The 16592-nt window shown below is 35.8% G+C and overlaps 1 protein-coding gene across 2 annotated transcripts in view; it reads left to right on the top strand.

Moving 5' to 3' along the window:
- Positions 1-16592, top strand: part of LOC138700204 (limbic system-associated membrane protein-like) — a 1013135-nt gene that overhangs the window by 533688 nt on the left and 462855 nt on the right. For both annotated transcript variants that reach the window (XM_069826646.1, XM_069826645.1), the window contains exon 4: positions 16098-16248. In XM_069826646.1, coding sequence (XP_069682747.1) covers positions 16098-16248 — 151 coding nt within the window. The remainder of the gene's footprint in view (positions 1-16097; positions 16249-16592) is intronic.

Raw genomic sequence — 16592 nt, 5'->3', positions numbered from 1 at the left:
ATTAAAAAAAAGATATAATATATGAGCGTATGTATATTACATCAGTACGCTATAGTGTGTTCGGTACAGGACTGTAGATTAATTCTTAATTCAAAGAAGAATCGTTCATCTAAAATCAAAAACTTAGTACCATAAGAATACGACCGAGGATAGACCTACTCACCGGTATTTTAAAATAAACTGGCCAAACACTTACTTAAATTGTTTCGAATTGAAACTCTTTAATGCGAATTAATTGAAAATAACGTTAGCATTTAAAGGGACAAAGTGTCACAATCTGTGAATGTTTTTTTTTCTTTCATTCATAGTGTTCCCAAGGGCAGATCTTTCACTGCAAAACCCAGCATTCTCCAGTGTTTCCTATTTTCTGCCTTCCTCTTTGTATCCGCATATGATCCATATATCTTAATGTCATCTATCATCTGATATCTTCTTCTGCCCCGAACTCTTCTCCCGTTCTCCATTCCTTCCAATGTATCTTTCAGTAGGCAGATTCTTCTCAACCAGTGACCCAGCCAATTCCTTTTCCTTTTTCTGATCAGTTTCAACATTATTCTTTCTTCACCCACTCTTTCCAACACAGCTTCGTTTCTTATTCTGTCTGTCCATTTCCCACGCTCCATCCTACTCCATATCCACATTTCAAATTCTTCTGGTCGCTTTTCTTCACTTCGTCGTAATGTCCATGTTTCTGCCTCATATAAAGCACTTGACTAGTCTCTTCCTTAGTTCTTTCTCCAGAGGTCCTCAGAAGATGCTCTTTTTCTGTTAAAAGCTTCCTTTGCCGTTGCTTCTCTGTATATGGTAGAAATAATTTGAAGAAATTAGCATATTCGTACTATTAATAAGGCCCGAATAAGCTTCCATAAAACGTGCAAGAATACAAAGAAAAGTAGGACCACAAGTATTTTGAGATTCTACGTTATAAAGAATCTTCGAACGCTTACTGGGAAAACCCCTTATTCACTTGCACATGCTACCTATGTTCATTTCATTCATAGTTTTCTACCCAAGGACAAGTCCTCCGCTTTAAAAACTGCATTCTCTCCAATCTTTCCTATTTTACCCCATTCCCCTTAGTCTCCTATACGATCCATATGAAACAGTGATTTCAAGAACATCCCAAGTCCCTATTTTTGCCAAATATGGTTTTACCCTGAATCGTGTTGTATGAAGTGGACCGCATCTAGTGACGAGATAAACCACCCAACTTTGCACTTCACTGCCACATATAATGGCGACTAAATGCTGTAGTGATTTCAAGACAATCCCAAGTCCGGGACTTGGGAGGTTCTTGATCTCACCATCTATTTTGTACAGCGCTAGTGTTGCCAAACAGCTGAGAGTGTATTGAAAATGGCTGACTTGGTTGAGGCTGTTGATGACTTTAGTACATTTAAAGGTAAAAGGAAAAGAAATGAGAGTGAGTGGAAGAAAAATAAAATGAAACAGTTAAGAATGGAAGGCAAGGCGTACATTAATACGAGTGGTAAGAAGATTGAATCCCGAAAAACAGGTAACTCTTGCAGGTATGTAAACATTCAACAGGTTATTATGTTATATTCCGCGGAATATTAATATTTTATATTAGATACAGTTTCTTTCGTACAAATATTTTGAATGTACGTAGACCAAGTATAATATTTAAAGGGAGAAATTGTTTGAAACTGGTGCATATATAATATATCTTAAACCGACACTTAATTATGCAGGCATAACCTCACTTTATATTAAAACAGACGTTTGAAAATTATTTAACAGTTGCATACATTCGTACTTATTTCTTTTAGGTGCAAAAGAGGATGCCTTGGTAAATTTTCTGATGAGACAAAGCAGTTTCTATTGACCAACTTCAATACATTTACCTCCAAAGATGCCCAAGATGCTTATTTGTATGGTCTTATTCGTGAAAGTGTTATTGCCAGAAGGCGTCCAAGGAAAGGAGAGAATTCCATGCAACGTACAAACCAATATACATACATTGTACGTATCATGAAGCTCCGAGTCAAATATTGTACTTATTCTCAAAACTCATTATAATAATCATGTGCTTCATTCTATATATATATATATATATATATATATATATATATATATATATTTAGATTGTACTTGGTGAAGAGGAAACCATAGTATGCCGTGAAGGGTTTGCTAGCTTGTTTGGAATAGGTGTTGCAAGAGTAAGACGCTTAACAGGCAATCACAGTACTGGTTTGACACCGAAAGACAACAGAGGACACCACAACAACAGACCGAGGGCTAAATCAGAAGAAATAAAAGAGCAAATAGACCTTCACATACGCTCATTTCCTTACTGCGTTCAACATTATGGTTCACGAGCGAAACAAAGATACTTACGTTCTGATTTAGATGTAATGCATATGTATGTATTGTTCCTGGAAAAGTGTTATCCTGAAACGTACTTGCAAGTAAAAAGTGGTACGGATCCCAAGAATGTTAAGTGTGTAGTAAAGTATGAATATTACCTGCGCTATTATCAAGAACATTTCAACTACCCATTTGGTAGACCAAGAACCGATGTATGTGGTTTCTGTGAGGAATATCGTGTCAAAATAAGTACCGAAACAAATGGGGTGGTCAGAAAACGTTTACAAAATGATTTAAAACTTCACAAATCAAAAGCCAAGAAGTTTCAAACGTCAATGAAAGAGGCAACTCAGTATCTACAGAATAATGAAAATGCAGAAGCAATCTGTTTTGACTTTGAGCAGAATATTCCTTTCCCGCATCTTGCAGTTTGTGATGTATTTTACAAAAGACAGCTATGGCTCCATAATTTTGCTGTTACAAATTTGAGAAGCGGTAAAAGTGTAATGTTTACATGGCCAGAAACGAAAGCAAAAAAAGGAGTTAATGAAGTTCTTTCTTGTCTCAATATCTACATTAATAACTTTCTTCCTGAAAGTTGCAAAGAGCTATTTTTGTTTTCAGATGGCTGCATTGGTCAAAACCACAATATGACGATGATGCAGTATTTTTTCACTCAAGTTTATGTTCACAGATTTTCGAAGGTTACTCAGATGTTCCCAGTCAGAGGACATTCCTTTTTGCCGTGCGACCAGCACTTCGCCGTGATTGAAAAGATGAAGAGACGAGTGGAGACAATGGAAATGTATGAAGGATGGATAGAATTAATAAAGAAAAAGTTTCCAGTATACTGCTTACAAACAGAGGAAGTTATTGATTTCCAAACAGGATTCAAGGAGTATTTCAAATCTAGCATAACAAAAGACAAAGAGAGATTTGGTGTTACAAAGTATAAAGTATTCAAGTTTGACAGTCGTCATATAAATGAAGTTAGTGTTGACAAAACAGTGCGTGGGATGACACCACAGTATTTCCGTATCTTGAAGCCTAATATGAAGCCGATAATCCCTGGTTGTAAGGCTTACAACAAACCAATCACAATTCAGCAAAAGAAACTTGATGATGTTAAGTCACTAATGAAGTACTTACAACCAAATGCAGTACAGTTTATAAAGTCACTTGTTGGATCTGATGAGCCATGTAATGAGGACGGAGATTATGTTATAGAAAATCAGTAAAGAATGCTGTATGGAATGCAGCGGGCACATTTAAAATAATTTTCAATGTTTATTCACAAAAATATTAGAAGTGTTTTGGTTTACATCCTCATTATTTGTAATAAAGTATAGCCTACTCTGTAAATAAAAGTTCAATAACTAGTATAATACATGTTTGTTTAAAATAATACCCTGTGATTTCAAAAACATCCCGAGTCCACCTACTTTGTACACCCCTCAACTGTCACAGACGAGACCTATAAAATTCATAATATCTGGGAATATTAACAAAATGTATTATTAATGTAAGGGGAATAAATAATTCCGACTTGCACAAATACTTTTCATGAAAAATAGTTTTTTGTGTCTCCTGTAAAATTTTAGTTTCTGGACTTGGGATGTTCTTGAAATCACTGTTTCATATATCTTAATGTTGTTTATCATATGATATCTTCTTCTGCCCCGAACTTTTCTCCTGTTAACCATTCCTTCCAGTGCATCCTTCATTAGGTATTTTTTTCTTAGCTAGTGACCCAGTCTGTTTCTTTTCCTCTTACTGATCAATTTCAGCACTATTTCTTCTTCACCCACTCTTTCTAGCACACCTTAATTTCTTATTCTGTCTGTCAATTTTACATTATCCATTTTTCACCATATGAGCCGTTCAGAGCAAAAGTGGTGTAAGTCAAAATTGGGTAATGAGGTATAAAGTAAAAATTCTGTAAAGTACAGCGCAAAGTAGCAGTTAATATGTCCTTCGTTCTGTCAACTGGCTACTAATAGTTTAAATAAATTGAATATTAATTGCTACTTTGCGGTGTATTTTACAGAATGTTTACTTTAACCCTCATTACCCCTTTCTGACTTACACCACTTCTGCTCTGAACGGCTCATATATCCATATTTCAAATGCTTCTAGTCGTTTCTCTTCACTACGTCGCAATGTCCATGTATCTGCCCCATAAAATTCCACACTCCACTAGTCTCTTCCATAGTTCATTTTCCAGAGGTTCTCAAAAGATACCCCTTATATTAAAACTTTCCTTTACCATTGTTATCCTCCTTTTAACTTCCTGGAAACAGTTCATGTTACTACTTACAATCCACCCAAAGCATTTGAAGCTGTCCAGTTTTTCACTAAATCCTCCGAGTATATTTGCACTATATTTGGGTATTCATTTAGGTAAGCAATGGCAGATGTGCCGTTCACATGTTGCTTGTTAGGTATGTTTTTGCCAATTACAATTTATTGAGATTTCAAGAAACTTACATTCCCATTTCTCTCCAATATTGCAAAATTTCTAATCTCTTTATGCACCTCGAAAAAACATATTTTTGTTTTAGATTATATTGATATTTATTTATTTTTTTGTTATCTTAAACCGTGAAATAAGACTGTAATGAAGCAAACATTACAAAATTTGACACTATTTTCTTTTTTTTTTTTTGTCTATATTTAATTGTGTCAATAACTTTTCCATTTTTAAATAGTACGTTGTTTAGCGTAATTACTTTAGGTTACATTGTACATCGTGTCCCTATCAAACCTCCCAATTTTAATTAATCATTGCTAAAAAGTATGCGAAATTATGTAATGACACTGGTATTAAAAGAAAGAGAAACCTAAAGAAATGTTATTCCATTTGTTTGAAGTTTCTGGCGACTGAAAGTGTGAACAAACAATCCGGAGCTTCTCGTTGACGTGTCTCAGAAGAGAAGATTGAAGAAATTAGAACAGGATTTCAGAGAAATCCTCAGAAATCAATTCAACATGCATCTCGGCAGTCCATTGTTCCGAGATCAACTATGCATCGAGTGCTTCATGAGTAACATCGTTTGGTCCACACCTGTGGAGTAACGGTTAGCGCATCTGGCCGCGAAACCAAGTGGCCCGGGTTCGTTTCCCTGTCGGGGCAAGTTAGTGGTTGAGGTTTTTCCCGCGGTTTTCCCTCAACCCAATGTAAGCAAATGCTGGGTAACTATCGCTGCTGGACCCCGGACTCATTTCACTGGCATTATCACCTTCATCTCATTCAGACGTTAAATAACCTAAGATGTTGATAAAGCGTCGTAAAATAACTTACTAAAAAACTTAGTTTGTACCCTTACAAGGTGCAAATTGTTCAGGAATTAAAACGAGATGATAGGCAACAACGACAGACATTAGCTATTGAAATGCTGGATCGTATTGACAGGGGCCCTCAATTTCTTGGAAACGTCTTGTTTTCAGAAGAGACAACGTTTAATGTATTAGGATCTGTCAATCGGCACAAGGTAAGGATCTGGGGTACACAAAATCCACACATCTACCGTGAACATGCCCGGATTGTTTGTTCACACTTCCAGTCGCCAGAAACGTCTCACATCATGCCTTAATGGTTTTCCCATCAGGTGTATTTCCTCCATATTTTCTCCGGTAATTTCTTTGCACTGTAATTATTGATTTCTTCTCTGCATGCCAGAAAACAGTTTGTGCGCGTTGCTGCGGAGTCACCATTTTATTTTATGCCATTGTTGCCCTACATGTGACAGAAGAATTACTTCAAATAAATGAAATAACAATACTTAGAGTTTCTGCGGAGTTGCCATTTTGTTTTATGCAATCGTTGTCCAACATGTGACAGATGAATTAACTTCAAACAAATGAAATAACAAATCTTTCAGTTTCTGCGGAGTTGTCATTTTGTTTTATACCATTGTTGCCCAACATGTGATAGATGAATTACTTCATACAAATGAAATAACAATTCTTTGAGTTTCTGCGGAGTTGGCACTTTGTTTTATGCCATTATTGTCCAACATGTGACAGATGAATCAACTTCAAACAAATGAAATATCAAATCTTTGAGTTTCTACGGAGTTGCCATTTTGTTTTATGCCATTGTTGCCCAACATGTGATAGATGAATTACTTGAAACAAATAAAATAACGATTCTTTGAGTTTCTGCGGAGTTGCCATTTTGTATTATACCATTCTTGCCCAAAATGTGACAAATGAATTAACGTAAAACAAATGAAATTAAGAATTCTTTGAGTTATACTTTCTTTTAACACCAGTCTCATTTCATAATTCCGCATACTTTGTTAGCAATGATTAATTAAAATGTGGGAGGTTTGAAAGGGACACGGTGTACTGTAAATACATTAATAAAATGAAATATCCATTTAATTAAGATTTTTGATATGTTACAAGACATTTATTTCCTTGAAAATTTTAAGAGATATTTGAAACTGTCTGACTTGAGAAACGTAATGTTGTCTTTACACACAAACTACATTTATCAGTGTTGCACCTCTACATTCTGTATTATTAACGTAAGTCATGCTGTTGCTGTACGAACTAATTGCTGCGGAATTTATCTCGGGTCTTGCTTAATTGCTTGCAGAATTTCCCACCTGTTTAATCCGGGATACATTTTGGATTAGAGGTCGGTACTTTGATATATAAAGCAGGAGCCTCTGTATTGATTACTTTACACATGAGTAGTGCTCTAGGGCATCTAAATTGATTTCAGTATAGCAAATTAGTGTACCAAAAGCTGTCTGAACGATCGTTCTCATTATGAGGTATCCCCTTTGAATTACAAGTACAATGTCATACATAGAGTATTATATTACATTATTTTCGTAATAACGGCATTATATTTTCTGTGCCACAGGAAAATCTTACTCAGTCGGCTTCCAATAGAGGAATTTAAATTATTTAGTTTCTTTATTGAAGAGAGATTGACAGTGACAACTACAATGACATGGCTGAAAGATTAAGGGAATGAAAATATCAAAGTTAAGGGCATCTCGCTTTCTTGCAAGGAGTTCTGAGAATACTGGAATATTTATTTGAGATCTGAATTTTCGCAATACAATTGAAAAACAAGAAACAAATAATTATGCTCATAGTAGATGAGCTCTGCGCACAAAGGGAAAGACAAAAGGAAAGGAGATACCCACGCTCCTGTCCTTTTGCTTACTCCGCTTAAGGAAACCAGGTAGTGAATAGAGGTCAAAAATCCGAATTTTCATTTTGTGTTTAAAAAAAAAAGTAAAAAACTTGCTCTTTAAAACAATATAAATATTGTGGGGGTATTTCTGCAGATATGTCCTTTAAAGAGCCTGTTTAAATTTGGCGGTGCATGTAATTCATACATTTTTTTTAAATGCACTTTTCCATAAGCTGTCATTTTTCATACTTAAGTGGATTTTTCTCTGAAAGTACTGAATGAATTTACGTGAAATTTTTCACAGTGTTTTCTGCAGCCTGTGTTCTACATAGTAGACCTACAGTTTTAAGAATATCATACACATAACACGAGAAAAGAAAATATATATGAATTGAAAAAATTGCAAACAATGTTAAACAAAGTTCAATACTTTAACTGTTTCACTAGGGGTGAAATATTTAACTAAATTTTGCTTTAGAATTTAAAATATATATTATTAGGTAACTTAAAATAATACAAGGTATATAAGTGAAGATTGTATCAAATAATGTGCACGTGAAGAATATGGTACACTTAGCAAAGTGGGAAAACACGTTATCAGTTAGGGCCTTTTTTTGCACTTGGATAGGAAACTAATTAGTTGCCTTTTATACAACTGAATTCAGAATGATTGATTGTATAAGCATGGAAATTTTTATTCCAATCTGAGCTCTAAAAGCCTAGAAATATTTAATTAAATTTTTTACTGAAATTTTTTAAGCGCACAGGCATCACTAACCATTCACCTTAAGAAACAAACACGCAGTAAGGCATTGTGCATGAGTGGTGGATTTTAGGTGACCACTGAGAGCCGAAAGCTATGATGCCTGCCTTATACAATCCGTCACTCAGCAATGCTTGCGTAACAGTTGACTCAAATTGGTCCAAAATTTAACTGTCTCTGCCAGGGAAGGTGGAGTGGGAAGTTAGGGGTTAATCTGCAGTGACTCGATTGAGGTATTAGTGCCCAGGCCTGTATTAGATCATTTGAACATATCGTCAATCTTACTCACGTTAGCCTACAGTAGTTGAAGCACATTTGCATAGGCTGTGTAAGGTTGCACGTTCCTGAAAACAAAGAAGAATAAATCCTGATAAAATTGAAATATTTAGGAAGAAAGGTGATCACTTTCACTTGGTAACTGGAAGGTTTTACATACTACTTCGTTGTGCCTTTATTTAGCCTAGCATTTGGGAAAATATTCTGGGAACCCGAATACGATTGCTGACAATGGAATTTACCACTGTAAAGGACTGAGTGTAATTCTTATATTTAGTATTAGTATTTATTTAGTATTTATTTATTTAACCTGGTAGAGATAAGGCCGTCAGGCCTTCTCTGTCCCTCTACCAGGGGATTACAACTATAACATGAACAATAAGATTACAATTAATATTAAATTTACAATTACAATTACAATAAAACTTAAAGTACGACAAGCATACCTGATTAATGAAAGCTAGACATTTTATCATAGAAGTTAAGAACATACAATATTTTTGTATTTACTGAATTACAAATTAAACCTACAATAACAAAATTCTATAGTGATAAAATTACCGGATATTGAAATATTTTGTGATAGATTAAGAGAACTATTTACAAGAAACCATGTCTGAACGAGTCTCAATTACTGACCAAGTGCCTAGTAAGTTTGCGTTTGAATTGAATTTTATTTCGACAGTCCCTGATGCTAGCAGGTAACGAATTCCAGAGTGTTGGCAGGGCTATTGTGAAAGAGGATGAGTATGAGGAGGTGCGACGGGATGGTATTGTTAGTATTGTTTCATGGCGAGAGCGTGTGTTCAGATTGTGGTGGGAAGAAAGGTAAGTGAAGCGAGACGACAGGTACGAAGGAATAGAAGAGGTCAAGATTTCGAAGAGAAGGAGAAGTGAATGTAAATTTCTTTTCTTATCTAGTTTAAGCCAACCTATTACTTCCAATTAGTTGCATTTATTCTAATAGGTCGCCTAGACATGTGTTGATGACATAATCAGAGAGAAACGTTACTTTATATTGTTAATTTCTGATAAATATCACACAAGATTAAGGATATAATTAGCCAAAGCATCAAATTTCTGGAAGTTAATAATAATAATAATAATAATAATAATAATAATAATAATAATAATAATAATAATAATAATCATAATAATAACGTAATAATATTTATTATTATTCATTGAATAATAGGTTTTTCACTACAAACACAGCACTCTCTAATCTTTCCTATTTTCCTCCTTTCTCTTAGTCTCTGCATACGATCTATTTATCTTAATGTCTAACATCTGATGTCTTCCGCCCGAACTTTTCTCCCGTTTACCATTCTTTCTACACACCATACCAGATGTCTTTGGAGCAGACCATAGCAAGGATCTCAGTGCATCTCATGGTATTGCTGCGCTCCCATTGGTTGGCGAGTCATTACTTAGCTGAGAGCGTTGTAGACACCAGCGCGTGCATATCCTGGTTACGAGACTGTATTCAGAGACGCGTCCACTGCTACAGTTCAATTTTATTTAGCATCTGTGCGGTGATGAGCAGACGACAGGAGTACAACTAGTGATTGATGCAAGAAGGTATGTTCAAAGACACATTACTTTAATTTTCACTTTTCGTTATATGAACGTAGTCGGTCACTTAATTCATACACAGACATTTAGCATCGTGTGAACCGCACTCTCTTACACTTCGTTCCGTTGTTTATATCTGCTCCAAAGGCATCTGGTATAGAGTGTACTGCAACCGTCAGTAGGCAATATGTTCTTCGCTAGTAATGCAGCCAATTTCTTTTTCTCTTCCTGACCGTTGGTTTAAGCACGTATTATTATTATTATTATTATTATTATTATTATTATTATTATTATTATTATTATTATTATTGCACTGGCGGACAAAAAATTTGGGACATTTAAATTTAACTTTGTATTTAATATGTCACCAAAGTCACTGACAATAGTTGTTACATGCGATAAAGCAATATGTTATTTTAATTTAATTTGTTCTGCAGGTTGAAATAGTGAGGAATTTTCAAGAATCTACAAGAATAATTTGTTAATGGAAAAGCCAACCCACAATCACTACTAGTTTAAAATTCAGTCCGATCAATTTATCGCATTTCAAACACATAGGCGATTCATAGAGAATAGTGCCCTTTTTAAATGCCAAGTGAAACAGGCAAGAAATTCTATGAATTAGTATCTATTGCCGGGCAATAGATACTGCTGCTACTACTTCTACGGAATGAAAAGTCTCCTAACTTTCGTAATTTCGCAGCTAAGATGCTAGAAACCTTAGAATTCACGTATGTCTTCGAACAATTTGTTCCTAAAATGATGAACTGATGAAAAATATTGCTCGTATACGTCTGACAGCGTATCATCTTGTAACTACTTTACGTTTATGTAGTAATAACACTCATTCTAATATAGACAGACTCGTCCTGACCAAACATTATAGACGATCTAGAGCTTATAAGTGATTATTTATAATGTGTGCCAAACCTTAGTGACCGAATGCTCATATTACATATTTTACTTGATTTAAATGTTTAATGTAATGACATGGAGAAGTTTTATATAACATTCTTAATGAATTTGCTATTCGCAAGAAACTAGTCCGATTAATTAAAATATGTCTCAATGAAACTTACAGCAGAGACCATTTAGGCCAGCTTCTGATGCTTTTTCAATTCACTGCCGGCTAAAGCAAGCAGAAGCACTATCACCTTTACTTTATAACTTCGCTCTAGAATATGCCATTAGGAAAGTTCAGGATAACAGAGGGGGTTTGGAATTGAACGGGTTACATCAGCTTCTTGTCTATGCGGATGACGTGAATATGTTAGGAGAAAATCCACAAACGATGAGGGAAAATACAGAAATTTTACTTGAAGCAAGTAAAGTGATAGTTTTGGAAGTAAACCCCGAAAAGATGAAATATAAGATTATGCCTCGGGACCAGAATATTATACGAAATGGAAATATACAAATTGGAGATTTATCCTTGGAAGAGGTGAAAAAATTCAGATATCTTGGAGCACCAGTAACAAATATAAATGGCACTCGGAAGGAAATTAAACGCCGAATTAATATATGAAATGCGTGTTATTATTCGGTTGAGAAGCTTTTGTCATCTACATAGTCTGCTGTCAAAAAATCTGAAAGTTAGAATTTATAAAACAGTTATATTACCTGTTGTTCTGTATGGTTGTGAAACTTGGACTCTCACTTTGAGAGAGGAAGAGAGATTAAGTATGTATGAGAATAAGGTTCTTAGAAAAATATTTGGGGCTAAGAAGGATGAAGTTACAGGAGAATGGAGAAAGTTACACAACGCAGAACTGCACGGATTGTATTCTTCACCTGACATAATTAGAAACATTAAATCCAGATGTTTGAGATGGGCGAATCCAGAAATGCATACACACTATCTACCAAGAAGTAATTGGGCATTGTTTTTGCCCCTTTAGAACCTCGTGCTACCACTTCTTGTTGCTATAACAGCAGCCATCCTGTCAGGCATGCTCTCCACTAGTTTGTGTAGGATATCTACTGGAATGCGTCGCCATTTCTCTTGCAACATGGCACTCAGTTGGACAATGGATGTTGGCCCCATCTCCCGAGACCTCAATCGCCGGACCAATTTGTCCCAAAGGTCCTCAATGGGATTGAGATCAGGACTCTGTACAGGCCAATTGAACCGGTGAACATTATTGTCTGCATACCACTGCATAGTAGCCGTCGAAACATGAGGCCAACTTCCATTGTCCAACTGAGTGCCATGTTACAAGAGGAATGGCGACGCATTACAGTGAATATCCTACACAAACTAGTGGAGAGCATCCCTGACAGGGTGGCTGCTGTTATAGCAACAAGACGTGGTACGACGAGGTTCTAAAGGGCCAAAGCAGTGCCCGATTACGTTTTGGTAGATAGTGTACAATATTAGTTGGGAGTCCGGAGGAAAAAAGACTTTTGGGGAGGCCGATACATAGATGGGAGGATAATGTTAAAATGGATTCGAGTGAGATGGAATATGATGATAGAGACTGGATGAATCTTGCTCAGGCTAGGGACCGATGGCGGACTTATGTGAGGACGGCAATGAACCTGCGGGTTTTTTAAAAGTCATTTGTAAGTAATGTAATGGCATGTCGTATTAGCTTTTTACATCCCAAAGTGGAAGAGAAACCAAGTTCATATGATATAAACACGTCCGAAATATTGTGGAAGAGTGAACTAGATCACATTTACCTCCCTTCCGTTATGCCCATGCCTGGTCTAAGTAATAGGAAAGAGTGTATCGCTTGATATCGCTGTTTTCGGTGACCTGTTCCCCGTCATGTTGGATATGTTCGGTTCATCTCACTTTCCAACTGCTTTAGCAGATAATACGAGTTGGTGGAAACTAGAAGAAAAATATTCAATCAATCAATAATCAGATATGTATAGATTCTGTGTATGTGACGAATGCATACATAGGACCAAGCATACAGTTGAATGGCAGTTGCAGATGTTCTAATAGTGATGACATGAAGAGTATCTAGCATACCTTAAAGACTCTCTCGTTTTATCTCTTACGTTAATGAATATATTCGAAGCGTTTTTATTAAAGTAATCAATAATATATTCATCTGCACTGTTTACGATTGACTTCCAACATATTGGCAGTTTTTCGAGTTCACACCTGAAGAAATTCTAGAGTGTCGTGTCGAAGAAACCGTCAAACCAATTTTGAAGGCAAGTTTCGTTATCAAAAGAGATACCCCCAATCTTGTCGGATAGAGAGCGGAAAGGATAAAGATTTTATTGAGCAAGAACAGGGGAATAGGGCGGATGTGGAATAACTGCTCAACTTAGCTTTTGTATAATCGATTTTTTAATCTTAACATTATGGGGACAGGTATTGTCAGTTTTCAAAATCACTTGATGCAGTTTCCCTGATCGATTTTCTAGAATTGCGGCTTAGTTGTTGGCAATAAATCTCAGCAGCAATGGTTACAATCTTCGGAAGTAATTTGTAGTAAAGGATTCCTTTTTTGTCCCACCAGATTCATAATATTAACTTACGTGGTTGGACATCAGATTTTACAAGGAAACTTATTTTTCGATAGAACTCTGTCATTCCTTTCTTAATGCTTAATTATAGATTGATTGAAATTTAAATAACAGAAATACAAACATAGGCTATAATGAAAGATAATAGTTAACACAAAAACACAACACAAATAACAAGAAAGAAAGTACACGTTGCTCTCCATTAAGGTTACAAATAAAACTACATTATATTCAGAATACGAGGTCTTTCATAATGCCGTGAAAGATTTTAGAAATTTACCACAAATAAACTAAACAACGGATACTACATTTTATTATAGAGAAATATAGGTAAATTCCTCAAATGTTTTAAATATCTTCGCAAATGCTCTATGTGTCCACCCTTGCTGATAGGGCAGACATCTAGCCAATAATCCATTTCATCCCACACACGTGTCAGTCAGCATATCACGATCAATCAGTGACACAGACGCGGTGATACGGTCACGAAGTTCCTGAAGGTTAGCGGGGAGTGGGGATACAAAAACAATGTCCTTCACCTATTTCCACAAGAAAAAATCGCAAGGTGTTAAATCCGGTGACCTTTGTGGCCAACGCATTAAGTCTTTATCTTCTTGTCCACAGAGTCCTATCTTGTGATAAATTTGTATTTAGATAGCCTCGTACGTCATTGTGGAAATGAGCCGGACGGCCGTCTTGTAGATAAATGTAATTATTACTGTCCCCATTCATCTGTGCTATCAGCCAATTTTTCAACATATCTAAGTAGGTTCTTCCAGTGAGATGCGCTCCATGAAACTACACCGAGCGGAAAACCACGGAAACTATGTCATACAGATTATTATGATTTACCGAAGTACACGCAGTGCAGGAATATGTGCATCACTGATGTGGATGATAATAATGACTTTAACATTAAAGAGAACAATCGTTTGCTTATGCGTCTTTCCAGTTTTTAATATCCACTTTTCTACTACGTATCCATGTTAGATGTGAACTGAAACGATTCGTATACCGGTACGCAACTGCATTTTCCAACAGGCCAAGTAGAGGTAGCCTGTTGTTGAAATTACAAAACTCTATAATTGTGATTGGTTGCTACATTTAAAATTATTACGTTTATACAATCGTTTTGGTTTTTCTGAGACTATATATATATCCCATTGCATATTTGTAGTAGTTTTCTATGTGAGATTATACAGGATATAATTTTATTTTTACTTCAATTTTTATTGTACCTGAGTTTTTGAATGTACTTCACTCCCATCCCTTATAATATGAAGTTCAACCGTCCTCCGCACAGATCCAAGACCGCATATACAGTCATAGTAGCCTTACGGTTGTAGTAAACAGTACGTTCCAAAATATGTTCGCGTTTTCCAGTGACGAAAGAGCTTTCAATATTGCATCATTTTCGCACAGGTACTATCGTCCATTTGCCTAAGTCGTATCCCTGTTTCCCCCACCAGCTTCTATTCGCCTCTGTTAGGAATTGGACGTCTACGTGATATTATACAACTGTTTAAAATAACTTAAATAAATGGGCCTCGTTAAGTAATTAACTGTTATGTGATTTCCTTCCTTTCTACGACGTAACCACTTGGACGGACAGTAGATAGTATGTCTGAGTAATTTTATCTTTTCGAATTGGGCAGAAGTGAAGATTGAATTTACAGTACGTAAGGTACTCTTTTATAGAGTAGGTACAGAATTATTTCAACATGAGTTACTAGTACGAAAGACGAAACTGGTAATTGGAATTAGGTACAATTGTCTAAAGTGCGATAATATGCACGTTAGAACTGAAGCCTGCATCGAAATGAACGGCCACCATTTTCAGAAATGTGTTTAAATATCCATATTATGAATATTTTTCAATTTAACTTCATTCTCTATTACGCTAATGTGCTGTAGGTAATATAGTATACACTGCATAATGAATACGTCGGCATGGACAGCTCAGTTCGTGAATAAAAACACTCTTTGTTAATAGTGTACTGTATTTTGATTAAACAAAATTCGAATGAAAATTATCAAACTCAAAAGCGTGATATTTCCTAGTTTACGTAAATATATGAACTACTTTTCTTCCCTCCTATACCTAGTAAAGTGATTTGTTTGTATATTACGCCAGTATCATCGAACTCCAGTCTAAGCAAACAGTGTTTCCGGTTCTCAACCGTTGATCCAAAGGTATAGCCAGGTTAATATTAGAAATGTTAGTAAAAATAAAATGGTGTCTCTATATTTAGCCTGTGACTGCATATGCATCAGAAGGTAGTAAACGATGTGACTAAATCGATCTTAAAATAATTCGATCATTATTTTATTATTCCTATAACTAAAGAAATGATTGCGTGGTTTGTGGTAAATGTTAATGCTTTAATGAAGATGAACTGTTTGGATACATAAAGGGACTAGTAATTATGGCAGTGTGATGTGACAGAAGTTGATAAAATCGCGTTCTTATATTGAGGAAGAGGTAAAATCAGACATAAATTGTGTGTGTTCCAGAACAACCTTCTGCCATCTGGTGAGAAGACAGTGAAAGGCACCAGCATTACAATCGAACAGGCGAACAGACATCAGGCGGGAGTATACCAGTGCACCGCCTCCAATGGAGTGGGGGAGCCCGTCACGCAGAACATAACTCTCAACGTCCTCTGTAAGTGACAATTGGCATGACGATCGTTTCTCTACCCCTAATATGCTGGACTCAGGGTGTGTTGTACTTGCTTTGTGTTTAATTTATGTTGGATATTGTCTCTTGCTCCGATGTCAGGTTTATTATTTCCGAGTAAAGGCTGGTCCACAATAAATCGGGAACGAGAACGAGAAGCGGAGAACGTGAAGGTGAACATTTTGTATTTACAATAACCCGAGAACGAAAACGACTATGCATACCGAGATGTATGTCAATAACGATATGTAAAGTCGATATTACGCATTCTGATATTATTTTTATGTAATTGACCAATGGCGTTCTTTTTTTTTTTTTTTTTTTTTTTT

Source organism: Periplaneta americana, chromosome 5 (genome assembly GCF_040183065.1).
Source record: "Periplaneta americana isolate PAMFEO1 chromosome 5, P.americana_PAMFEO1_priV1, whole genome shotgun sequence".
Taxonomy (NCBI): domain Eukaryota; kingdom Metazoa; phylum Arthropoda; class Insecta; order Blattodea; family Blattidae; genus Periplaneta; species Periplaneta americana.
This window is presented reverse-complemented; position numbering and strand designations above follow the sequence as displayed.